This window comes from Marmota monax, unplaced genomic scaffold (assembly GCF_021218885.2).
Source record: "Marmota monax isolate L192 unplaced genomic scaffold, Marmota_monax_Labrador192_F-V1.1 WCK01_AAM20220418_F8-fsc00034, whole genome shotgun sequence".
Classification (NCBI taxonomy): domain Eukaryota; kingdom Metazoa; phylum Chordata; class Mammalia; order Rodentia; family Sciuridae; genus Marmota; species Marmota monax.
The window spans coordinates 327,230-354,740 of record NW_026693934.1 but is presented as its reverse complement, the minus strand read 5'-3'; the positions used below and the strand labels follow the sequence as shown (position 1 = coordinate 354,740).

Below are 27,511 nucleotides of genomic sequence, written 5' to 3'. Positions count from 1 at the left end.
ATCACTCCCCTCCACTCCCTCATCATTTTCACCACCTCATATACATACTCAGCAAGATATTATGTTTGTCTTTTGTGACTGTACATTTCAAATGCACTGGGCCTTTGAGCATGTTACAATTTTTCTATGATAAAAAAATTTAATTAGCATAGAAGACCATTCAATATTATGTAAAGAATTTGACAGGGCATCATTGAATGTTTTTAGAAACAATTAACATGTCAAAAGAGGAAGTGAGAGCCTATTTTGGTTATAAATCTGTTCACATAATTAGCAGTTGCAGAAGTCAGAAACATTTTAGAAAGAAAAGCAAGGTTAGACCCTCACTTCATCAAAAACAGAATTCCCAATGATGTAAGATACCTCAAATTCTCTAGCATAAATTTTCTAGATTTATTTACATGCTTTCATGCATTCCTATTTAATTAGAAAAATCATGTATTTACAGTGTGAGTGAGTGAATAATCTTAAAGACAAATGACATTGGCTGGAAATATACTGTTAAGCATATAAGGAGAGACAATCATATCTCTGTGTAAGATTGTGTTCAACTCCAGATGCCTCGTGGTATGAAGTGTTACTAACAGGACTCTTCAGTGGGGAGCTGACTAGATGTGTGCACAGACCAGGGCTCCACAGAAGTAAAAGTGCCTTTGGCCTCAGACAGGACTGATGGGCAGGAGGTAGAGTGAGAAAAGTAGGTGCCACAGACTTACTTGATCCAGGACAAAAAGATACTGCAACAAGAGATGTGGTATCTGAGGAATTCTGGAAATGACAATTAATGCTTTGGGGTAAAATCTTAGTGGAAAACACTGTCCTATGACAGCCCAAAGCCATCTATTGGTTCCTACAATCAGAAATTGTAGTGTGAACCCTAGCAAAATCTAGAGGGAGCTTCTGTAGATGGGTTCTTCCTGGCCTCCCAATGTGATTCCTAAGAAGCTGCAGTGAACATGTGGTAGAGCATCAGTTTCCTGTGCTGACCTGGACCTTAGATGCTCATCAGAGATCTTCTGGGAGGAGCCTGTGCTAATCAATCAGGCCTACCATCTGGAGGCTGGGAACAGTCCAGGGAGCCTTTGCTAGGGAAGGGTCTGAACCTGCTGCCTTTATTGTGACCCGGATTGAGGTCCAGACTCAAAAAACATCTGACAAAATACACAGCTCAGTCTTGAGAGAAAGTGAAAGTCAAGCACAAAAATATATTTCACTTTACATGATGGTTAAGTATATAAAGCACATTTGAGATAAACATACCAAAAATTATTTTCTTTATTGGCCTTAGGTAAATTATAATGGTGGGATTGGGGCAACAAGGAGATAATGAACATCAGGAACAGACAAAACCCTTCCTATGATATTTGAAAGAGATGTGTTCTCTTTTTATTTGGGGAAATGGTATATTGCGGAACCATCAAGATCCACTAAATTTTTAGTAGATTTGAAAGTACAGCTTGGCTCTGCCACTACTTTTTTGTAAATTTGGGCAAGGTGATGAAATCATCTCTTCATGCTTTCCAGGTAATACTTCTTAGTCATGTTGACATTATACAAAGAGTGATTAGTATAGCAAATAACAAGTCTGTAATCCCAGCAACTCAGGAAGCTGAGGTAGAAGGATCACAAGCAGAGGACAGGGTCAGCAATCTACTGAGGTCCTTTCTCAAAATAAAAAATAAATAAATAAATAAAAATAAAAAGTCTAGGGATGAAACTTAATGATAAAGCACCCCTGGGTTCAATCTCCATGATCAAAAACAAAAAACAAAAACAAAATTAATTGTTATACTGTGTTCCTAATTCTATTCTAGTAAGAATATGCCATTCCTTCTCCTGATTGCAGAGAACATATCCTGAAAATTGCAAAACATATAAATTATGGTGTAAGTTAGTGACTGTGTACCAGGGAAGTCCACATCCTGAACATTCTGTGCTTAGCACTCTGCTTACCATGTTTTCAGGCTTACTCAATGATGGGGATGAAGAGACATGCTTGCATTTTTGGTGTTTTAGTTTTAATTGTTATTCATGTTGCCTATTGCCAAAGTATCTTCTTTAAACCACTGTGTTTAACTTACATAAAGCAGGGTCCCCAAGAAAAGAATAAGGAGGATAAATGTATAAAAAATATGGTATAATATATCAAATGTCAAATGCTTTAAAGAGCATTCAGGTCACAAATTTGGAAGAATTACAAATAGAAAAGTAAAAGAAAAATTAATGTTTCCCTTATTCTCTGGTCTTTATACTGAGTCTTGAATTAAAACGTTTGGGTTGTGGAGAAGTGGATGAGATATTTGAGGTGCACAGCTGTAGGAAAGCCTAGGAACAGTGGTTTGGATGAAATGTAAAGGGTTTGGTGATAAGAAGGGTATGTGGCAGATGCTTTGTATAATCCCCAGGCTAAGGAATTTGGAGGAAAACTTTTTATAAGGCAGTTTTGTTATTCAACACTTATTTTTATTTATTTGGCAAACATTTACTGATGACTTGCATTGCAGTAACAATAAGCTGCATACTGGGATCATAAAGATGAATGAGACTTGTTTGCTTTCTTCAAAATCAGACACATCAGTGCTACTCATAAAGAAAAGTTCTGCTTCAAGAAAATCACATGCATTCCTCTCAAACCTGGTTCCACTAGAAGATGGACAGGAAAACATTTTAGAAGGCTTTGTTATGGAACTGGTGCTCAAAACACAATTTTACTTAATTTTTGAATAATTTTAATGGCAAAAGACCCAACAGCTGCGGGCATAAGTGAAATAGCAGTGACTATGAGGCACAAATGTCACAACTATGGTTCCCTCTTGTATAATCACCATTCATCATCCTTCCTGTCTCTAAGGTCTCCCTGACTATGGGAATGGATGAGATGTGTTGCATATGATGAGGACCATCTTCCACCCTCTCATGTTCTTCTACTTTGTTTTTTCCTCCTTCTTACCCAACTGTCCACACAGCATCCAAAGAAGGTGCCTTACCACAACTGTACATCCAGCACCTTCTGAAAGTTGGCTGTTTCCCTGCCTAGGGACTGCTGAGAGCTCCTAAGCCTGCAGAACCTTCCAATTGCCCATAAGTGGTCCAGTCTCTCCAGTTTCTATTGAGCCCCTAGAATCACTGTGTTTCCAGAGCAAACAGCAAAAACTGTTCTTTTCCCCCACTCCACCTCTGTGTGTATGGTTTTTAAGGAGTTGAAATAGCAACTGTTAGGCTTTGGATCTCACAAGGTGAGAAGATTTCTTCATTCCCTTAGGTCTGATGTTCTTTTCTCAACAGAAATCAGCCCTACTCCATGGGACTTAGCTAGGGTTTATGTACCATATGTCATCTCTAAGAAATCCCCCTGACCTCCATGTGTTCAAAATTTCTTCTGTCTTTTGTCAACTAATATCAACTCTTACACGAGGTCATGTGGGGGGTGAGCATCACTCTGCCAGTTCAGTACGCAGATCCAGCTGAGGTGCTCCCTTCCTTCTTTAAGCTCCCCTACCCATTCTTAGCGAGTTCTCTTAGCTGGAAAAAGAACATACCTGAAGAGTGTGCAGTGAACCCAGAAAATGTGCAACATACAAAGCTGCATGTCACAGGTAATGCCACTGGATGTTGTGGACAACTTCAGGGCAGGACCAAGTGCTTTAGAAATGTCATTGCATGGTCCCTTTCTGCAATGGGAGATAAAAAGTGAGAAACACACACTGTATTTGACTGGAAGTCCAAAAGAGACAAAATGTTTTCGGAAATGTGTGCATCATGGCCTACTAATTTGGGCTCATAATCCCTTTACTCCAATTACATTCCTGGAAATGTTTTTCGGTTTCTTCGAATAGAATAACTAGCGCATGACCTTGCTCAGAACTGCCCACAGGGAATGGGCATTCCTGAGCAGAGCTTCCACCACACCTCCACAGAGCTGGCCAACGCTTCCACAGAACCACATGATTCCCCAGCTCTTAATATGGTTTATTATAAAATCCTTTACCTGCCTCAAAGCACTTTTCATCAAAGCCACTTTTAAGCTGAAGCTGAGGACTAAAGAATGCCTTTAACAGAATCCTGAAATAGCTTTTAACCCGAGGCTGAGAGAGAAAGTGCTTTTAACCTAAAGTGCTTTCCTCTTAGGTACTTCAGTGTGTACCTAGCACTCAGCGTTAGTGGCTTTGAGAACACCCTTAAGACCCAAATGAAAGAGACTCCATTATAGATATTCAAGCCTGTTATATTAATATATTACAAGTAATATTTGAAATCATTAAGCAGTTTTACTCCAACTAAATTTGAGTCTTTTCTTATTGAACTATGCATTCATGCAAACAAATTGAAGTCTTGCCACCTGGGATTCTAACAAATCTATGCTGATATTAGGGAAAATGCAGTCTTTTTTCCTAGATTTTACTTAAATCTGGAGTGACTTAAAAATTTCTACACTTTCTCCACCCAAAATGAATCTTTCAACTCTCAACATCACTGAATGACATTTCCAGTTTCAGTTCCTATTAGCTGTGTTTAAAAGATAAATTATATCATTTAGAATTAGTTCAATTACCTGAATAAATTTTATGTATCAAATTTTCTTCTCAGAATTGTCACTCAAACAAAAATAAAATTACTGACTTCACAGTAGTTTTAATCTCTCAATAAAGTTCCTCCTTAGTTAAATAAGTGACAACATAATTGATGGAAGTTTCAACTTCAGATTACACAAAGTTATGTGACTGAATGAATTCTATGGACAGTTTTCTATTTAAAGGATATAAAAAACATACAAATATGACAGAACTTATAAAAATTTGACATGCTTGAATTTAATAAACACTCCCATTTTTTTTTTTTTTTTTTTTTTTGCTGATCACCTCCATAACTCTAATGAGGTGAAGACAGATGAATGAAAAGCAGAAAATATTGTCAACTTCCAAAGTAAATAAAGTCTTTGTGAATCAAATTTAGCCATGTTAATCAGCTAAAATACTCTAAAGCAAACTGACCCATGTTTCTCTCCTACTCAAGGGATCATGTCACAATCTTTACATAGAAATAACTTTCACTTATAAATTGCTTTCCCTTGTTTTTATATCATCCATTCATTCATTTATATATTTATTGGGTGACCAGAAGGCACATAAAATAATAAATACATACATATACGTATAAGCTTAAGGAACTGCATTTATCTTGTTCAATTATGTGAAGATTCCTTTGCTTAAATGTTCGTTTCTCATTTCCTCCTTGTAAGAAACTGATAATAATTTTTATTCTTTCAGATCAAAATTACAAATGCCATGAGGCTATCCCTGTCATCTTCTCAATTAGTTCTCCCTTCTCTTTATCCCAAAGCTATGATGCCATTATTTAGATCTTCCTACTAGACTCTGAGCTGTATCAGGTAGACCAGAGACCACCTTATTCAAAACTGTACTTCCTGGGAAGTTGCTGCCTGTAAAGAGATGAGGAAGGAACTAAAGTTGGATATGAAGCCTTTCAGTGCTTTTAAAATAATAATTTATTTACAGTTTATTTTTCCTATAGAAACTCATGTCACTGGGCACTACTTTGGGTGGTTCTGCTCTTTTTAACTTCATTTCTCTTGTCATTCTCATGCTTGGACTACTGGACATTCATTATTCAAGCTTTCCAGGGCTAAATCATTCCAATCATGTGGCTTCAAATCTTATCTACAAATTGATGCTCTCCAAACTTAAAACCTCAGCCTCACACTCCAGACTTACATATTCAAATGTCTATTTGACATCTCCTCGGGTGCTTGGTAGACATCTCAAATTTATCCAGAGCAACCCTTGATTCCCCGGCTCCCACGTGTTCTCTATTTCAGGAAATACCACAGCCATGTGCCAGCTGGAGTCACCCTCCACTTTAACTCTGTCTCTTTCACTTCCATCAGCAAATCCTGCCTAAAAATATATTCTAAATTCAACCACTTTTAGTCACTTCCGCTATTGCCATCTTTATCTAAGCACCATCATCTCTCTGTGGAATATTTCACTAGCCCTCTGACTGGCCTCTCTGCTTCTCATCCTGGCCCTCTTAAAATTTGTCTCCACACAGAAACTAAGAAAATCATTTAAAGATGCAAATCCAATCATGACACTCCCCTATTCAAACATCTTTGATTCCTTAGAATAAGATCATATGGAAAATGACATTTAGTGTTCTTCCTGTGACCTATAATGTCCTCAGTGCTCTGCCCTCCAGGTTACATTTTTTTATTTCATCCTCAACCACACTCCTTCTAGTATACCCAACTCCAGCCACTCAGACCTTTTGCTCCTCTTCAAAGGCACACAGCTCACACCTGCACCTCTGTGCACTTGCTGCTCCCATTTATACTGCTCAGTCCTTCACTTCAGTTGATCTCTGGTCAAATGCCATTTCCTCAAAGATAACTTTTCTGGAAACATCACTATCTCTCTGCCTTGCTTTATTTTTTCATAGCACTTACAGCCACCTGACTTCATATTACATATTCATGTGTTTGTGTGTTTGTTTCTCCTATTTATACATATAAGCTATGTGAAGGCAGAGTTTTCCTTCACTACCCCATTTCTAGTGGGGACTGAAAAGTATTCTTGGATGTATAAATTGAATGGATGAAGACAACAATGTATGACCGATTCACTTGGTCAAAACATTGTCTATCCTGTTGGGATTCTCTGTGTATCTGTGTCTGTGTGTACATGTGTGTGAGAGAGAGACAGAGTGACAGAGAAAGAGAAAGAGTTGTGCTACTTGGGGTAAGCAGAGAAGCAAATTGTATAAGACAAAGTTGCTGCCTAGGATAGACAAACAGAAAAATTTCATACTCATTGTCTCATTTGAATTAGTACATTCTTCATTTAAGATACAAATATCCTCCATGTCACCAACATGTCACCAACATGTCTGTTTCATTAATCAGAACAAAATTGAGTTGAGATTTATTTCCATGATGGTTTAGGAGCTAAAGAAAAGGGTCCAAAGGGTACTTTCTGGAAGGGCACTGAGAAACTGTAAAAGGAAGACTGTCAGAAGTCTGAAAAGGTAAGAAAGAGAAAAAATAAAAAGGACTGAGAAGAACTCTGCTACTGTCTGTGTGGCAGCTGGCCCATTCCTGAAACTCACCTTTGGGCTGCTTGTCAAAGGATGCTACCCCAGCAGCCAACTGTCAGTTAGAAATTGCAGAAGTTCACCTAGCCTGTTTAGAGATCTCCTGATAGCCCAGGCAAATCTGCCCCAGGACAATCTTTCTCTGGTAGACATTGTTGTTATCTGCCAGAGACTTTAAAATTCTTAGGTTTGATGAGACGTAAAAAATACAAATAAACAAGTGGGAGGAAAATATACACAGAAGTGCTTATATTTGGCAACTCAGATTTATTTAGATTCCAAACTACTTAAAAGTAAAAATAATTAAACTTTTGCCTGTCCTTGCCTTCTATGAGAGGGAAAAAAGATCACAGCAGACAACAAGAGGTTTACCTCCATTGCATGTTGGAGGCTCAACAGAGAAGCAACCCATATTTTTTATATCTATATGCTGAAGAGCAGAAGCTGATATTTTTAATCAAAGCCTTTTAAAACATCATAAGATAATGTAGTCCCTTCTGAAACATTTCCACTACATTAAATACAGTAGTGTTTTAGTATCAGGCCTATGTTTCTGTGTCTTAATTTTAAGGCATAAGCTATCCAATAAACTATAGTTCTTACTTAAGTCTCAATTTCTCCAGATACCTTCAGCAAAATTCTGAGTTAGTAGTATGATAGGAGTTCATATTGTGACTGTGTTAAATAAAAAGAAGAGAAGGTGGTGAGGATGGAATCCAGTTCCATCTTTTCTCCAGAAAAGATAAAAAATGAGAGGAAGGACAGTGAGTGTTCTTTGATATGCAATCTAAAATTTCCATCTGTAAATCTATTCTCAAAAGAAAAAAAAACAAATATAATTTACAGTTTAAAATTAAAGGATGACTTCATTTAGATGGCTGAAAGTATTCTTTTTGAGAATATTATTTTTACTTTTCAGCATTCAAGGACTCTCCCTAATGGAAAATTATTAGGAAATTATCTGATCATATGTGTAGTGTTTTGGTGGGAGAAAATTTCCAAGTGAATGCTATGTACTATGAAAACAACAAGGACTGCATTTTTTTTCTCTCCCTGTCTATTTTCTTCAAGAAATGTCAATCAATGTGGCGTGCTATACTGGATCTTGAGTAAATGAGTCACTATAAATCCTTAAGAGTCACTATACCAGTGTTGGTGCTGGTGGTAGTAATGAAAGCAGCACCCCAACTCAGCCATCTAGGTTGCAAGGCCCTTTATGTCTGTCCTGCCTCCTGTTGCAGTGATCTCCTGAGCTTCTTGATTTCTAAACATCTCCAAGACTGGTGCTGAATCTCCTAAACTCATTGAGTTCCTTCCCACTTTCACCTCTCAATAACATTCAAGTAAACCTTGCTTTGCTTAATATAGCCACAGCATTGCTGTGATTTTTCTATTGCTTGCAGCCCAAATCCTTAACCAATACACCTCACTGCCAAGGTAATTGTCTGATTTGTTTGGGTAGCTGAGTGGTCTGGCTTGCTGTTATTGTTTTGGGTTGGTCTCTACATTCCTCACATATGTGTGGTCTTAGGTGCTTTGTTCTTCCTTTTAAAATTTACTACAGTAGCTGCAATGGTCCTCTCTCCTGAAAGCAGAATAACATCATTTTGAAAAGCATGTGGAAACTGTCTCATGGGTAAATGATGATAACACCGTCACATTATTTGAACATTTAACTGCTTCTATTGAGTAGTTCTCCTCGTAGTTTTGATTCATTTGGAATCTAACTGACAAAGATCCCATTACTGGGTGTTCTTTCCATAATTTGTCAAAAAATATATAGCAGCGATGAGGGAGAATGAAGCTAATTTGTAATCTGGGAACTTAACCTGGTTATGCTGATGAACTAACTAAATCGGTCAAAAGTTGGAGAGCTTAAAGATTAAAAACCACCATTCTCTACTTAAACTCTAATTCATTATGTAAACAACGTGATTTATAAGTGCAGTCATGTGGAAGGTCTATTTATTTTTCTCACCAAAAGATGCTTTCAAAGAAAAATTGCAGAAAATGGATTTTCTCCAACCAATGTGTTGCCTGCCGCCCCTGGTGTAAGTGCTGAAACGGTAGGACGAAGATATAATGATCACGCTTGCTGAGGCCACAGGCATTTGCAGAGGATTCCAAAAATATTGGCACCTCTAGAAAGAGGTGTTTTCTAAATAAAAAGAAAAAGTTGTTAAGAGAGGAAGAAGAGATTACCAGTGAGCCCACAGATGGGAATGTAGGTGGGGAGTTAGGAGCTCAGGGTTCGGGGGCTGCTCCCTTTTTTGGAATACCATAAGGAAGAGGAAAGTAGAAAAAAAAATCCTTAAGGTTGTGCCAGGACAACAGGCATGTAAGTTTAGGGGCAAAGCTAGTTCATTAATGCTTGCCAAGAAAGCAGAATACCTTCCCTCTCCCTCCCGCTTGCCTACACTATTTTAAGAGAGCAACTTCTGTGGTTCGAACATGTTCCTATAACAGGATGGTCTTCTTTGGTGCATCAAACTCTGAACTGTATCAGATTACAGATGGGTGGCAATCCTACAATCACACTCAAATTCGACCATGACATTTTAGCTTCATCTCTGATTTACTTTCTTTGGATAGCAGTTTTTACTTTGCAAATCATTTCTGTGCATCACCGTCTCCCCTAAGTTATGTAATTTATCATTTTATGTTGAAGGCTGGTGTTGTAGTTAAGATTTATTCTGTTGCAATGGATAGGAACTTGTACAAACTGCAAAAGTACAAGTGGAAGTAATTTGATTACTTAATTGAAAAGTCCAAGGGAAAGGATAGCTTTGGGCATGACTGAAGCTAGGAACACAAAATGCTATGAAGCCGTTCTCTCATCACTCAGCTTGGTTCTATTCTGTTGGCTTCATTCTTCTCTATGTCTTTCTGGAGATAGTAACATGGTTTCTAGAAATTTATAGTCCTTCATAGTTTCATAGCTCCTCTTGAAGCAAGGCTCCTCTTTCCCGGCAGCACCTAAAAGAGTCTCAGGATTTTCTTGACAGGATCCACTTAGCCCATGTGTTCACAAAATTACTACCTCCAAGGAGGTGAAAGGTAGCTGTGGTGTGGGATCATCACAGCCCTAAATAAATGGCAGCAAAATGTGAAAAGTATCATTCCCAAAGGTAAACCAGGGTGTTCTTTCAAAAGAGGATGGGAGAATAGATTTGAAGCCAGCTAAACCAATCCATATCCACCATATCCTTCCAAGCCAGTGTTATCTGAATTCCTAGTCAGGGTGATGTGAAATAGGGAATACCATTGGACTATTTTGTCAGTCAATCTAGATCCTTTCTGCTTTAATTTTAATATCTCTCTCTCTCTCTCTCTCTCTCTCTCTCTCTCTCTCTCTCTCTCTCTCTCTCTCTCTCTTTCCCACCATTCAACCAATGCTATATCCATGTTCTATTCCAAGTTTATTTGGATGTAAGAACAAATTCACTCAAAAGAGTTCAATTGAAGTGGATGGGAGGGGAACCTCACAGTACATGACATGGGAATGCCAAGTGCTATGGCAAGAATACAGAGTGTCTGGAGTTGGGCATTGGGAAGTCAAAAGCTGAGGCATATCTATTCCATTTTGTCTCTGCAAATCAGTTTCTGCATCCACTCACTCATTGCACATAACCATATCTCCAAATGGCAATACCAGTCCCCAGTGTCTGAATTGAGCAGTCTTAGAGTTCGAATTCACAGGAGAACAACCTCAGTCTCTCTGTTCAGATTTGATCTAACTTCAGCCACATGATAAATTTGATTTAATCAGGTTCATGTGAGGGACTAAATTCTTATACTCTAGAGCCACACCTTCTTCAAGGTTCAAGGTAGAATATAAGTCAGAAGAAAAGTTTTGGTTTTGCTGTTTGTTGAGAGCAAACATCTCCCTCTCTATATAATGAAATTCAATATATTTAGGCTGTTTTCTCAGCAGGGCACTATGGTCAACTGGGGAGGGATAATTTTTCTTTAAGGGACTGGATGCACTTGCATGAACTGCCCAGTAAGTGGCAGTAATACACCTCCCCCACCTCTGACGTTATAACCACCACAATAAGCCAGTAGTGCACCTTGTCCTCCTACTGAGCAGTCAAGAATTTCCAGCATTTAAATTCTCTCCTCCCAACCCCATGTCAAAACCCTTCCCTAAGTCCTCTGTCTCCTTCCAACTCCATTCTCTCTTCTTTTCAACATGAAAATTTTTAAAATAGTATATTTGCTCTTTCTAGTTCCCGCCTTTTTTCAACAGTTGACCATAATCATCTGCTTTTCAGTTTCATTCTCCAAAACCATTTTCCTTATGGTTACCCATATTCCAATAGTTGCCAAATATCCAAGGAGTGTTATTTACATTTATCTCCCTTCATCATTCTATTGCATCTGAATGCTTATCTTAACTTCTAAATTCCATTTTCCATTCTCCATACTCTCTGGTGACTGCATGTCAGTTTTCCTCAAATAAGGAACTTGGGAGTCAACTTTGCCTAGCTACTTCTCTTACCTCCTCCATCCACTTACTAAAACCAATGGAATCACCTGTTCTCTCCTTCCAGAGTAATTGTATTGTGTGGATCCTTATCTTCTTTCCTCTCACCCCAACAGCCTAATGCTCTATGTCTTGCACAAATGATCTGATATCTCTGTCTCAGTTTCCACTTCTGCAGAATGAAAATGGTGACACCAATAGAGAACTGGGGTTGAACATGAGAATTACATGTGCTAGAATACAGAGATTGTACCCAATTTATGATGCTTCAACTTCCATTTTTTGACTTTACAATGGTGTGAAAGCAAGGTGCATTTAGTAAAAACTATATGTCAGATTTTTATCTTTTCCTGGACCTGACAGTAGAATAATTGCTTCCCCACACAGGATGGCACAATGAGCTGCACCTCCTAGTTAGCACTGGATCATGAGGGTTAACACCTGGCATTCTGTAGTGTATGGTGTTGTAAAGCTATGGTGTTTGGTACATATATTTAATATATTTAGGTGTGCTAAATGCATTTTGATGTATGATATTTTCAACTTGCAATGAGTTTATCAGGATTTAAACCTATCATAATTTGAGGAGCACCTATATAAAGTACTTTACACCATATTTGGTTTAATGTAAGAATACAATAAATCCTCTCTATTATTTGATGTAAGAACATAGATCAAATTCTATTATAACCATTGGGAGAGTTATTTTACTCCACAAACTGTAGGAAATCATATGCCTCATACATTTTCAGGCTATAGTGCATTATCTAGTTTAAACTTGACATGTAATAGTTACTGAATTAATTAATTAATCTTTGCATTCTTTACAATGCCTGGCATATGGTAGGTGCTCACTACATATTCTCTGAATTGAATTATTCACAATTGACTTGATCTGGATATAATGAAAAACAAGAAGTATCACAATACTTCTCAAGTCATAGAATTTAAATTTTAAAGTGTAAAACATTTCCTTTGGGACTCCTACTTAGCAAATTTAGACATTTTTCTTGATTTCATTTGCTCTATAGTGACAATTTCCATGTCCTGCCATTCCTTTTTGTTTTCATTGTCATACATAGCTTAAAATCTGATGTGACCAAAAGCCTAAAATCCAGTTGCCATGTGTTTCAGTAAGCTATTGCTGCATAACAAATGCAAAATCTCAGTAGCATATACAAGATGTATTTATTGTTTGTATGTCTGCAGTTTACGTAACCTGCACCAGACTTGATTGTGCAGCTCTACTTTAAGCTGCAGGTCTGACTATACTAATCCTTTCACTAAGGATTTGCTTCAGTCTGTCCTTATGTATTTATTCTGGAGCCCAGGCTGAAAGGGTAGGTGCTGTCCAGAGCAAATCTTCTTTTGGCAATGGCAGAGAAGCAAGAGTGTGAATAGAAATCCGTGCTGCTTTCTAATGCCTCAGGCTGGAACTGACACATTACAACATTGCCCCAAGCAAGTCACAGAGTTAAGCCCAAGATCAATGAAATGGGGGAGATAAGTGCTGCCCACTCTCACAAGTCTTCAAACTCAATCAAGTATTTGAAACAAATACCCATGATTATTTCCCATTTCTCTATACCATGTTCATGTTTTGGGGACATATCTTCTATTTCTGTCTATTGGATAAAAAATGCTCATTTCTACTATGGATTATATTATCAGTAGTGCATCTCACAGGTGATGACACATGGCCATATGACAAAGGACATGAATGTACAAATCTAATTCAGAAAGGACAAGAATAATTGTTACCAATGATTATACTTATCATATCTCTGTGATGACTATGGTGACTCTGTTAACTACATTGTCCCTAGGCAATCACAATAGCCTCTTAGTTTATCTCCTGCGTCTGGTCTTCCCTACTCTCAGTGCCCTCCATTTTCTTTACAAAGTGCTACCAAGTAAACCTCTGCAAGCAGAAATATGATTATAATGTATACTTTACTAAAAAATAACTTCCTAATGCCATACCATGCAAATGATAGAATACCCAGTTGAAAATATCTCACATAACATGAAATCTGGAGAAAATGTTTTAGGGTTGGTTTATGTCAACTTTTTTGTTACTTTTTTTTTCTTTTAATGAGTTAGTTCCCGCCATAGCCCCAAGCATCACATTATTGATAAATGGTGTTAACAGTGGGAAGAAAAGACAGAGACAGAGAAAGAGAGAGAGACAGAGAGAGAGAGAGAATCCATTTTTCTTCAATGACCACTGTCTCAACAATATCTCCCCCCACATCTCTCTCTCTCTCTCTCTCTCTCTCTCTCTCTCTTTCTCTCTCTCTCTTACACACACACACACACACACACACACACAGAGAGCACATTTGTACTAAAAGTCTTGAAACAACCTTACACTTACACTACAGGACAGCTTTCTTAGCATTCAGCAATGTCTTTATGACACCTGCCATATTCTGTTTTGTATATTCTTTGACTGTTTCTATTAGCCCCTATAATAAGAAACATCCTGATACATTTTTACAACCTAATACTATTGCATTGCTGTGAAAACAGAAAATATTCAATAAATATTTGTGAAATTGATCTGAATTATGGAGTCTATTAACAAGTTTTGTACTTTATAGCAATTCTTCTTGACTATAGCCAAATTAAAACATTTGATCTGAAGTTCTGGTTTATTTTTTCTTTGATAATATTTTATGTTATTCTTTTTAAGGGTAGCTCACGGTTTTGAACAAGTCTTCAAACTCAATCAAGTATTTGAAACAAATACCCATGATTATTTCCCATTTCTCATACCATGTTCATGTTTTGGGGACATATCTTCTATTTCTGTCTATTGGATAAAAAATGTTCATTTCCACTATGGAGTATATTATCAGTATTGCATTATCCTTAATTACTTCTTTCTGGACAAAGTTGTTAACAGTTCACTGTATTACCTATTCCTAGAAAATGGGTGAAAATCATGACTTCCTTGAAGTCTCACTACACTCATATCTCTCTCTCTCTCTCTCTCTCTCTCTCACACACACACACACACACACACACACACACACACACACCTTTATAATAGAGTATCACCTGGCATTCTGCTAGACCTCATTACATGCTCTCTCCCCATTTTACATATTTCTATTTTATTGATTTTCTCCACTGATTAAGACAATGTTTTCAGTCATTCAACAAATGTTTATTTAACTTCCAGTATGTGCCAAATATTGTCTAGGTACCAGAGATCTAGTAATAACGGATAGGTATGTTTCTTACTCTCCTGGATTTTGCATTTTAAGGGAAAAATTTAAGCAGAGAACATGAGAGTCTGGTATGTCAGGTGGAGATAAATATTCTAAGAAAAGTAGGGTAGGGAACATGGCACAGAAAATGGTATTGAGTGGTGCCATTTTTAAGAAAAGGTGGTTAGGAAAGGCTACAATAAGAAGCTACAGTTTGATCAAAGACCTGCAGCAATGGAGTTCCATGCCGAGGAAATAATGAGTGCAAAGTCCCTGAGGCTGAAGTGCGCTTTGGCAGTGATGAGAAACAGTATTGTGGACAGTGGGGCTGCAGGCAAGTTTAGTGAGAGGGAAAAGGACAGAAATGAAATCAACTAATTAGTGGAGGTCAGATCATGCACAGCACAGTAAGTCACAAGAGAGATTTTGATTTCATTCTGATCAAAATGGGAAGCCCTTGGACTCACCACATATTACTTTCATTATCAGTAATAATTGTCAATGCTCTTGAAATGGGTCTTGAAGTGGATGATGATGGTGACCGCAAATATTGTGAATGTACTTAAAGCCACTGCACTGTATATTTAAAAACGGTTTAATGGTAAGTTTTATGTTATACATATTTTAACAATGTTTTTTAAAAAAAGTTCAGGAGTGCATGCTATGCAAAAATCAGTGCTAAGTTCTGGTAACTATAAGAAGACATAGATTATTGAAGTGCTCAAAGTAAGGTTTAAGAGAGTAAATCCTATAAATTCAAGTATATAATGTAAGGTAGCATAGGTCATGTAACAAATGAGATGACTAAGCTGCCTGGGATCTTGTAGTATGTGTTCTCAGAAACATTTGTCTGAAGAGACTCTGTCTGAAATAAAAGGATTCACTCATTTAAGAAATAATGCATCCCCAACCATAGAAACTCACCATGTGCATTGACTTTTCACTAGTTCTAGAAAATAACAACAATTTAATGATACCCATTTAACTTTGTGCAATCTGATGTTGCTAAACCACTTGGTTCACAAGCCCTTCTCTAGCATCCCCCATGAACATCCTGAGTAATTGGTATTCCAAAGAACCTATGGCACAGAACATGAAGATCTAAGATAGGAGGGAAGGAGTTTGTGGAGAAAGGGTGATCTGAGCTGAACCTCAAAGGAAAGGTGATACTTAGATTAGAGAGGAGGAATTGCATTCAGAGCACAGAAATGTGAAGCAATTCCCTTCAAAGTTCCTCTTCTGCAACATGCCTCTTCAAATACCATTGATCTGCAGAATGAATGTCCTAAATATACTGACAAAATCATAATCTTGATGACTACTGATAAACTTCTTCTAAAACATGCAGGATACGAAAGTCAAATTATTTTGTGCAAGTTACCTTAATTCTTTGTCCTTATTTTATAGACAATAAAGTTAAGGCCCAGAGAGACTATAACTTACTCAGTCATCCTGCCTAATCAATACCAGTGTTAGCTTTCCTACTCTGGGGCCAGGGTCCTTTTCCATAAAGAAGGGAGTTATAGTCTTTGTGTGTCTGCCATAGACACTTTGAAATTAAAGCAAAAAATCAATTCCTATGCAAGATGAAGATTTCAGTATGCACTAGATATGGAAACAGAATCAAATTAAAGAACAACGCAAGCTTGGATTTTAATGAAGCTCATCTTTGTTTCCTTTGCAGATCAAATTTTTGGCTCTCATCTGCACACAGTGTGTGAACGTGAAAATTCCACAGTTCCATGGTTTGTAAAGCAATGCATTGAAGCTGTCGAAAAAAGAGGTGGGTAACTGAATATGCAGCAGTTCCCCTCATTGCTGCACCCTCTGAACAACCAATGCTCAAGTTAATGGTGCCACCTGATTTGTCTGGGAAGCCATGCAATTAAAACTTGACTTTCGTTAATCGGTTAAGAGGATCAAGTTTCTTATTAACTCCAGTTTGTTTTTACAATAGGGACATTAGTAATTCTCACTAATGTTCTTTTTTTTTAATATTTTGTCTGTCTGACATACTGTTGATTCAATTGCAAAGTTCTTGTTTCCAAGCCAGTGATAAAACATTCATAAAATATCAGCACTCACAGTGTTAGAACCCTCCTAACATTCATGCTGGTAGACGTTGTGCCAGAACAATTTTTGGTAAGCCCCCAACATTACCCAAGTGAAGCAAATAGCATTTCTACTTGCAGACAGAGATACCCCATCTTCCACATGTTTCTATTCAGTACAGAATACAGCTAACTGGTTTTCCTGGAAAAGTTAACAAATGCACCTCCAGTGTTAAGATGACCTCCGATTCCTTTTTTTAAACATTCTGTTTTTCATCTGAAATTATTTCATCTAACTGAAGAGAACAAAACAAAACCCAATTGACTCATCATTTCTATGCTGGTCTATCTGTGGAGTGTTTTTCCTTCAAACTATGACTTCATTCATTCAAGGTCATTTTTCCTGGAAGATACACAGAGTAGATGCAGAATCTTAAAAAAAATGTATTGTATAAAAATGTGAAGCTTCGTCACCATCTGTTACAAGTTTATAACATATTCCCAGGATCTAGGGGGATATATATCATGTAAAAGATAGAGGTGTTTTCAGAAAAAAGAATTGGTGAACCTATTCTCATTTCCGGCTTCTACTTTCTTAAAATAATAGAACCAAAGGGAAAAAATCTTTACCACGTAATCTGCTAGGAAAAAGCCATTTTAATTCTCTCAATGTTACCTGGCTTTATTATAGAAGCATAATAAAAATGGTCTGCAATTTCTAACTCCTGGAAATTCACACTTTAATTATACTGTAAGGACAGCCTTGGGATCCTATTATTCCCATATCAGTAGGGAATGAGAGAATAACAAGAGGGGGAAGAGTGGGTAGAGAATGTGGATAAAGTCAGTGGGAAAGTGTATCAACACATCAGAGAAAAGAGCTGAAGGTACAGAGAGAGTAGAAAACAGTAACTGTAGAATAAACATAAGGAGAGGTGTCTATGAGAAATGAAGTCAATTGGAATTTAGAAAGAAATGTGTTTTTATTGCATATTGCAATTTCATTTAATTTTATAAGTACATATTTTAGGAATAAATATTATTTAATAAGTACTTAAAGCCAAAATGGATCACTGAGAATATTATAATGTTATTATTTCCAATAGCTAAATTATCATCATTCCCAGGAAATCTTCATTCACTTATAAATACTCAGTACTGGCGGTGTGAACACTGTTATATTAGACCCCAAATCCAAATAGGACGTTGGGGGAAGCTGTAATAAGATGTATGCATGTATGAAAAATAGCTCTCAATTTATGAATTTACCCTAGGCAAAATGAAAACTCTGCTAGAGCCTTGCAGTGTTCAGATACTATAATATTGTACAGTAGAAAATGTCTATAAATAGAAGCTGTATCTTTTGTACATGACATTTTGTTGGTGATTTTTAATAAAATAAGACAATGTTTCTGCTGACAGGAGCAGTCATATCTGACATTCCATTTTATTGTTCCAGTGTTTACTTTTAAAATGAATTTGTAGATCAAGCACTAAACAGGCGCTAATCACACATATGATTATTAAAATAATTCCTGATCATTTTAATGAAACTTGAAGACTTTACAATTACACAAAACAACTGAAAAACCAAAGTACATTGGCAGTGTCAGCTTAAAGAAACTCTATGGAAATGTTCAATAACAACTCAGAAGCACAAGATAAACAGCTCACATCATTGCAGGATTTACAAGTGTGTACTTTTGATTATATTTTTCTATGATCATTTACTTGGGTGAATATTCTTGCATTTATACACCAATTTTATTTACTCAAAGTGTTTTTTTTTTGTTTTTTTTTTTTTTTTTACTAAATTCTGGCATACAGAACTTCAGGACAGAAATAATTTATGTGAATCTAAGTCCAATGTTTATTCAAGCTTCTGACGACATTGTATGCTGGGGTTGGTATTAGGAAGTAGCTTATGAAGGTGCCAAGTCTCTCAGCACTACAGGAACTCAGCATACCTGCAGTCACCCTTTTGGTAGTCAGACCTTCTTCCAACTAACATATTCAACTGTGGAGTCAAGGGAAATACTATGGAACAGTTTTGGAAAAGGCACAATTAATGAACACTGTGTGTTTACTCTCAGTCTGAGGGAAAGGGCCTCAGTGCTCACATTGGCTGTTAGAAAAAAAATAATTATTTCCTTCCTCTTTATTTTTTTTGTTGAGATTATTTTCTCTTCCTTAAAGAGACCATCTAGTCAGGTGTTGTGGTGCATGCTTGTAATCCCAGCAACTAGGGACTCCAAGGCAGGAGGATCACAAGTTCTAGGCCAACCTCAGTAACTTAGCAAGACCCTGTGTCAAACAAAAAAATAAAAAATACAAATGACTAGGAGTATAGATCAACAGTAAAGCAACTCTAGGTTCCAAAGAAAAATCATCTATAAACTGTAGTTGTACTTTTAAATGTATTTTTAAATATTTAAAACAAAACATTATGAAAAAAGTAGATCTTGCTGTTCATTCATTCATTCATTCATTGAGGTATTTATTTATATTATTACTTGTATTTGACAACACCAAATTGTTTGTGTTTGTTTTTTTGGTTTTGTACCAGGAATTGAACCTAGGAACACTTAACCACTAAGCCACATTCCCAGCCCTTTTCATTATATATTTTTAGTTGTTTATGGACACAATACCTTTATTTTATTTGTTTACTTTTATGTGGTGCTGAGGATAGAACCCAGTGCCTCATATGTGAGGTAAGCGCTCTACCACAGAGCCACAATCCTAGACCCCTTTCTATTTTTTGAGACTGGGTCTTCCTAAGTTGCTTAGGGCCTGGATAAGTTGCTGAGGCTGGCTTTGAACTTGTTATCCTCCTGCCTCAGTCTCTGGAGCTGATGGGATTACAAGGCATACACCACCACACCCAGCCCAAACTGCTCATGTTTTTGTAGTCTCCCCAGAGAATTTCTATCTAGTAATTGCCACAAGATGCATTCACTATTCTACAGCAAGGTGGTTTGGTATTAGTTATATTTTAAATTTTGCATCTTTTGTCATACCTGGAAGAATACCTTTATGAGCTGAATGTAAACCCATATGGCAAATAACTTATTTAGTGTATTTTCTTATCTCATTGATTCCCTCTTTTCCTCTATACCATTGGAGCACTCTCCTCTTCACCAACTGTTACAGAAATTATTTAGGTGTTTTTGACAGTCTGCTTAGACTTGAGAACACTAGGAGAGGTGGAGGACAAAGTACAAGGGCATGCTAGTCTTTACTGCTCTCCAGGGGTCATTTCCCCCACCTTTCCCTGACAGTAGCAGGTCATGTATATAAGGTATCATAATCAGCCAATGAAAAATTCCACTTTTGTTTCTTCTTTTCGAGCAATTTCCTCCAATGCTCAATTCATGTTGTTGGTAAAATGAGATTGTCTGAAACATTTTTTAAGTTGTGGGGGATCAACCTCATAGAGAAAGAAACTGACACACACTGGTAGGTAGATATAAGCAGTGAGAAGCCCACTATTCACTACTTCATAGAATGTTTCATGAAGTTTATGATGATGGCACATATACACAGAAACTGATACTTAAAATAGGATCACCTGTATCTATTAGAGAAAAGAGCCTTGGAGACCTGAACCAAAGTTTAGTGTAGCTATCCTAGAGTCATAAGCAGTAAGACCTCAAGTCATAATTCTTTTTATGAAAAGGTGTAACTGACTGACTGCCCTTCATGAAGGTCCAGGATTTGGAAAAAAGCTTTCACAGCCATGTGACACAGTGTCAGCACTCAATGGAAATTGGTTGAATGAAGAAGCAGACACTTTGTGTGCTGCTCCCAGGCAACAAGTAGTTGTTGAGGACCTTCTGGGTCATTCTTCATGCTATCAGCTCAGAATATTGGGGAGCTAGACATTAAACAGATGCCCACATGACTATGAGAGTATCTTGGCACAAACTGTGTGAAGAGCTGTGAGAGAAAAGATCAGACACTATGAGACAGAATAACCACCGTGATAATAAAAGACAGGGGAAACTGGTGTGCCTAAAAATGATTCAGCAGGCCCCGAATAATAATAAACACATACTTATCTGGTTTTGACATTCATATAAGACCAGGAGAAGTTTAATTTTGCCTTATTAGCCAGTTTTTTTGGGTTTTTTATTTGTTTGTTTGTTTTACATATTGTGGCAATGCAATATAAGGAGAAACTTAGTACGATATACCAAAAATGACATGTATTAAGTGCCAAACCTGTCCTTTCTACCAAAAAATATAAACATGTGCCTACTAAAGACTTCTTTCTAGAGTTATGGGCTTAACTGGTGAAGGAGTATAAAGCTATGCTAAACATGTTTTTGTACATACAATACATTTTTGTTTGTAAAGGAATAGAACTATTTTTTTTACGCTAATGTAATAAGGATTGACATCATTTGGAATATGATCTAACAACTCCTTTTTCCTTCAAGATTCCCAGTTCTGGTTAATATACCCACAAGCTACTTAGCATATTAAAATGATACCCAGAAATCTGTTGCACAGAAATGTAAATATACTTAACACTATGGAATTATGTGCATATAAATAGTTGAGATAGTGAATTTTATGTTTTCTGCTTTCTACCACAATTTAAAGAAATAAAATGATGCCATGTCTTCCAAATTTGATGATTCCAGGTACAAGCTACTTTGCAGAGTGCCTCAGCAAATGCTAATCAACAAGAAGTTTGTCTTTTCTGTCTCATTTCTGAAACACAAAAATGCTATGACAGGAATGATACACAAAGTTACATATTTGACTTGGTGCCTAAAAGCCACCCTGGGATCCATAACCTTGCTTAAAGATTTAAGAAAGACCTTTCATCCACTTCTGAGAAGGTCCTTAGCCTCCAAAACTTTATCTCTCAACTTGACTTCATAGCAGCTGTTCTATTTTTTTGCTGTCGTTTGTTTGACAGGATCCAGTTATAGGTTCCGATGTCTGTTTAAAGAAACAAGGAGGCTGTTGGCTTTAAAATTCCCTCATTGCTTGTGTGATCAGCATTTTCCCAGGCTTTTCTACATAGTTTGCCAAGCAAAGGGACTGACCTTTTGTAGCAAACACTTTTTCATTTCAAAATGCTCACTTTGATTTTTGTCCCATTTTATACTCATTCCAAACTGTTTACAACCCACTAAAAATGACTGTGAATTATATGTTTGTGTAATGGATTCCTTTTGTGGTCTGAGTGGAATGTTTACTTTGAACAATTAGTTATCTTTGGGTAGATTATAGCAACTTGGAAAAAGAATGGCTAAAATTATTATTATACCTTAACTGTTTCTTTTTTGGTAATTCCTCTGCTTTTAATGTGAAGCTTGAGAGCATGTTACAGTAACAAGCCCATGATATTATAAATGAAATCTAATTAACTGTTGTGAATATTTATTTAGACATGTCTGTTAATATTGCAAGAAAAAGTGGTGAGGTTTCTTCTCAGGAATATCCCAAACGGATTCATAAAGCTCCATAACATGGAATGTACATAAATATGTGAATATTTGTTGCATACATATTGCATTTGCATATTAAGTTAGGCATGCACATTTATGTGTTTATTATGTAAATAATAGGAAGATTATAGTATAACTATTATATTGAGACTCATGAAGCTTGTAGTTTTTCATATAGTTTCCCTGGTATTCAATTCAGTGAGTCAGCCTCCCTTTAGAGATCCTACCAAGGACTTTCTTGCAAAAATAAAACTTTACATTGCTATTTCACGTTGCCTTAGAATCCAGGCCCTAAAGTGCAGATCATATTGCCTTCACTAGACAAGTTCTGCTCCCAGTTCTGCTAATTTTGTACTGTTCATTCTTTCCCACTTTGGGATAATCTATTATAGTTGGATCCAGGCACGCACTAAAGGCTGATACTTCCATGAAGAATGTGCAATTTGTACTGTTTAGTTTCTGATGAGATTCTTGAAAACTTTTATGATTCTATCTTGTTCCAGAGAGACTTCTGCTTGCTAGTTTTATAAGCAGTGAGTAAAAAAAAGTAACAAAAACAAAACAAACTGATAAAAATTACATGCTCAAAAAAAAAAAAAAAATCAAGAGTACAAGATAAGCACTTTTTCTATTTCCCCAGAGAATATTTTTGGACCGGACAAAAATGTTTCTGAGGGCAGTGACCCATGTTTTTTTTTTTTTTTAATGCTTTCTTTTAATGCCTAAAGCTAGGCATTGACATGCATTTACAATGGAGATGATCCTCAAAGAGGCTCCATGAGAGTTTGCTGCGAATTAACTTAATTTTTCTTTCTGAGTTAAAATTAAGACCAGTTTAGTGCTTTGGTGTTTTGCGTTTTGTTTTGTTTTGTTTTGTTTTAATGCAGCCACAGAGACGGCCACCTTCCTGACAACAGTGGTGTTGTGCTGGGTCCAAGTTGGAATTGGCTCTTTGGGGTAGTCATGCTGGGGCCTCTGTGTCTGTAAGAAAGCCACATTCAGGGCCAGAGGGGAAGACAAAATCAAAAAAGAGTAAACAGGAAACAGCCAGCAAGAGTATAAAAGAGAAACCAGGAAAAGACAACCAAAAGAAATCAGAGATGACAAGGTGGAGAGAGGGGGAAAAAGCAGAGTTTTGCAATTAAGAAAACAAATGTGGATAAAAGGGCATGCTTGTGAGGTCTGTAATGAAGAGAAGACAGACTATTGGAACAATTGCTATCTTTGCCATAGTTACCTGATACTTGCTTCTCTGTTCCAGAGAAATTTTACTTTTACTCAAGGAAATGCATGCAAGTTAAATCTTGCAATGAACAACATACATCGAATGTTCACAAATTTTGTGTACATTAATTTTGTGTACAAAATTAATTAATTAATTTTGCTATTAATTAATTCACTGTACTTATTAATGACAGTTCATTGAGTTTATCTACATCTAGCCACACATGACAATCTTATTATCAAAGATGGCAGCTAAACATAACAGAAGTTAACATAGAAGTAAATGTGCAGTTCAATAACCAGAAAGGCTATCTGACAAATACAGCAGACTGGCTCTGGTCAAATCAGTTAGCGGATATTCCCACACTCTAGAATCCAGAAGGCATAAGAATAAATAGTGTCTCTTCCCAGATAAAGCCTGAGTCTAATTTCTAACCTTCACCCCCACCCCTCTCCCACTCTGATCCTAAAGATGAGGATCTTAACATACTTTTCCCTTGGAGTCAGTTGGAAGGAAACAGAGCCAAGAGACCCTAGGCAATTAGCCTCTCTTTGTGGACAGAGAATTTAAACAATGCAAAATCCCAACATATCAAGATGCAATACTCTTAAATATCCTATGGTGGTGTCATTTACTGATAGAAGTTCTGGGTCTGAGCGTTTTTCCATTATAAAGCCCTATATTCAGAAGTTAATAGTTCAACCATAAAAATAATCTTGGCTCAAAGTTGGCAAGATATTTTAGCCTGGAAGCAAATGTTTACAAAACTAAAAAAGAAAAAAAAAAAGTACATGTGTTTGGAAAGCTTTCAGGTTTTCAAAAAGTAGGCGCAAAAAGAAAAAAGAACAATAAGGCAGTCAGAGATTTTCAGAAATTTATGGCCCTAGGATTCAAAAATTGATTTTAAGTTTTTCAATAAAAATTGGTTATTATTATTGCATGCGAACAAATTGATTAAAAAGAAATAAATTATAAAAACTTCTATAACAGGGTGGGAGATATAGCTCAGTGGTAGAGAACTTGCTGTGCATGTGTAAGACCTTAAATTCAATCCCTGATACCGCAAAAACAAAAAATTCCACGCCAGTGTTCTGTGAAACAATTTTTTGTTTATTGGTGGAACAATAATCTATGCATTATATTTGTGTAGGCATTTTCCTGAAGCTTAAAATAGCTATAACTAAGAAGTTTTACATTAACTTAGGGAGCTATAAATGAACAATAATATTACACTTTTTTGGTTTCCTATTAAATAATGTTGCCTTTTAATGTTTCTTGAAAAAGATGGCCTTTTCCAAGGAGTTTTCATACTTCCAAAGAAAGTGTGTCCTACTTAAGCATTTATCAGTAATCTTCACATAGAATTTAAAAAGTACAGATTCCAGATGAAGTGGTTGCGTTGGTTTGTATAATTAAATATGCTGTATCTTCCTTACAGGATATTTTGTAATAATTTACCTACCTCCTTTAAAGATCCATGTCTTAGAGATTCCTCAGAATTCTTTAGGAGGTTATCTTAGAGTAAAACAGGCTATGGAGTTAGAAATGTTTTTCTTAGGTTAAAAATAATCTTTTCTTTTCTAGTTTTATCCTTTTGCCTAATTTTATACTTTTAAAGCCACTTTCTATTTTCAGTTCAGGACAAATAAACAAACAACAATCAAACAGAAAAAAAAATCAAGGGAAAAACATTTTAAGAAGACAAACTCACTATGCAAGACTAAAATATATCTGAGATGATAATGCTGAAAGTGTTCTTGAGGTTATAGATCCAATATATAAAAGTACACTCTTTTTAAGAATAAAAGAATCCCCAAGTTTTAGGGTGAAGACATAACTTCACAAGAAAAGTATGTAAAATACTTCATTTAATACACTATATGCACTCATTTACATGCAGGCTATCTTCTCACAGTGTGCCTAACAAAGATGGGTCCTCAATAAACAGTGAATAAATGGATAAATTGTACTCGACATTGCTTGAATCCCCATTGGAAAGTGGCATCCCATTGCTACACCTGCACGTGGTGGAAACTATGAAAAGATTGATGGCCAAGAGTTGTTGAATGAAGAAAACTGCATGATAGGCAGAGAATAATGTGGTTTATAAATCTGTTTTTTAAACATTTAAGCAAGTCCACTTGTGGTAAGAGTGTATTATACTGTTCAATAAGGTGCCATTCTTTCCATCAATAGGCAGCTATGCTAAACAGTTGAAGTTAGGTTTCCTTAAAGATTTTATTTTCATCAATTTTTGGATATTCCATTTAAGCAGCTACTAAAATATCCATTTTCTACTCATTTTCATCAGAGAAAGTCATATCCCATTAGGCATTGTTTCAACACCAATAGCCTGCTGGTTTTAATCAAGTAATTGAATGGTAACTATGACTTAAAATTGACATGCCTGAGAATGGTCAGGCATAGGCTAGGTTCCCATAACCACACACAGAATGTTGAGCCCCACATTTTTTTTCCTAATTCAGAGTTGGAATACAATGTTAGTGCTTTTTATTAGTTGACTTCTCTGTGATTATCTCAACTTCTTGATTCATTGTGTTTTCCATGTGTTGCTCAGGAAATTTTTATTTTTATGATAATTTTTTGAATTGAAAGAATCTGTCAAAGAATTTGAAGGAAGAAAAATATGATCAATACAGACTTATCAATTTGGAGATAATGAAGACAGGATATCAATACCCTAAATTCTGACATGAACATTGATTTTACTTTTTCCAGATTTACTGCATAGAAAAGTTAACTCTGCTGATGCTATCCAAAACTCTATAAATTAGAACATTATCTTTGTTTTAAAAATGATGTTCTTGTTATATTCTGCATTTTTGGTGATCTGAGATAACTTACCTCCTTGGTTTTCCAACAGAGCAGAGGAACACCTCACAGACAGTATCATCATCACTGGAATAAGCTCTGGAACTTTTGTCTTGGGGGTAGGCATTTGGTCATGTGTTTGAAATTGCAAAGCCTAATATTGGAGTCCCTGTGTCTGGCATAGAGTTTAACCACATAAGAAGCATGAATTTTTTTTTTCTGGATTCAATTTTTAGCTCTGATACTTCATGTACTCATTTTCTCAGGGTGGCCACAATCATACCTAAAGTTTCAATGAGTCGCTCCATCACTGATGAACTGCAACATTTCCTTATGTGAATAACTCTTCAGGCTGTTTTTTTGCCACTCAAACCTATGGTCTAGGAACAACTTTTGTGGAATTTTCTTCTATCGCCTCAAACTTTACTTTTTCAATCTGAAGTTATCACTTTCTATCATGTTCTTCCTCTATTTCTTACCTCAGTCAATTCCATCACATCCCCCTTTTCCAGTGCTCTAAAAAGAAACATGTTGGACATTCATTTCTCTCTTGTCTCACATAGCATTGTTCACCAAGTTCATGATCTCTTCTATCTTCTGAATGTGGTTCTTCCTTTCACCTTCTTGGCCTTGACGGCCTCCATAATTCCTCTTGAGATAGATCTCCTAATGAGGACATTGCCTATGTCCTCATTTCAGCTCTGGATACTTTTCTTACTGCAATTAAAATAATCTAATCCTTCTTAAGTACAAATAGGATTGTATTATTCCTTCTCTGAACCCTCCAATGGCTCTTCTTCATCAGGATAAACAAAGTTCCACACTAATTATCCCCATTGAAAAGATCAGCTTATGACCTCTGTCTACTGTCCAGTTTCATATCCTCATAAATTCTTTCTATGCTCCAGGAATACCAAGCACATGAAGTTTTTCAAAGGCCTTTATTCTTTCCATGTGCTGTTTCCTCTCCCTAAAAACCCTCTCTTCAATAGTCCACTTGCCAAATCCACATTAATACTCTCATGTATAGCACAGGAGCACCTTCTCCAAGCAAAATTCTCTTATTCATGCCTTACACCGCCTTCATGCTTGCTTGGACATTAGAAGGGTCTCTTTTCACAGTGTTCCAG

The 27,511-nt window shown here is 36.5% G+C and overlaps 1 protein-coding gene across 3 annotated transcripts in view; it reads left to right on the top strand.

Moving 5' to 3' along the window:
• Positions 1 to 27,511, top strand: part of Arhgap15 (Rho GTPase activating protein 15) — a 619,786-nt gene that overhangs the window by 374,024 nt on the left and 218,251 nt on the right. For all 3 annotated transcript variants that reach the window (XM_046463726.2, XM_058585366.1, XM_058585365.1), the window contains exon 10: positions 16,493 to 16,591. In XM_046463726.2, the coding sequence (XP_046319682.1) occupies positions 16,493 to 16,591 (99 nt within the window). The remainder of the gene's footprint in view (positions 1 to 16,492; positions 16,592 to 27,511) is intronic.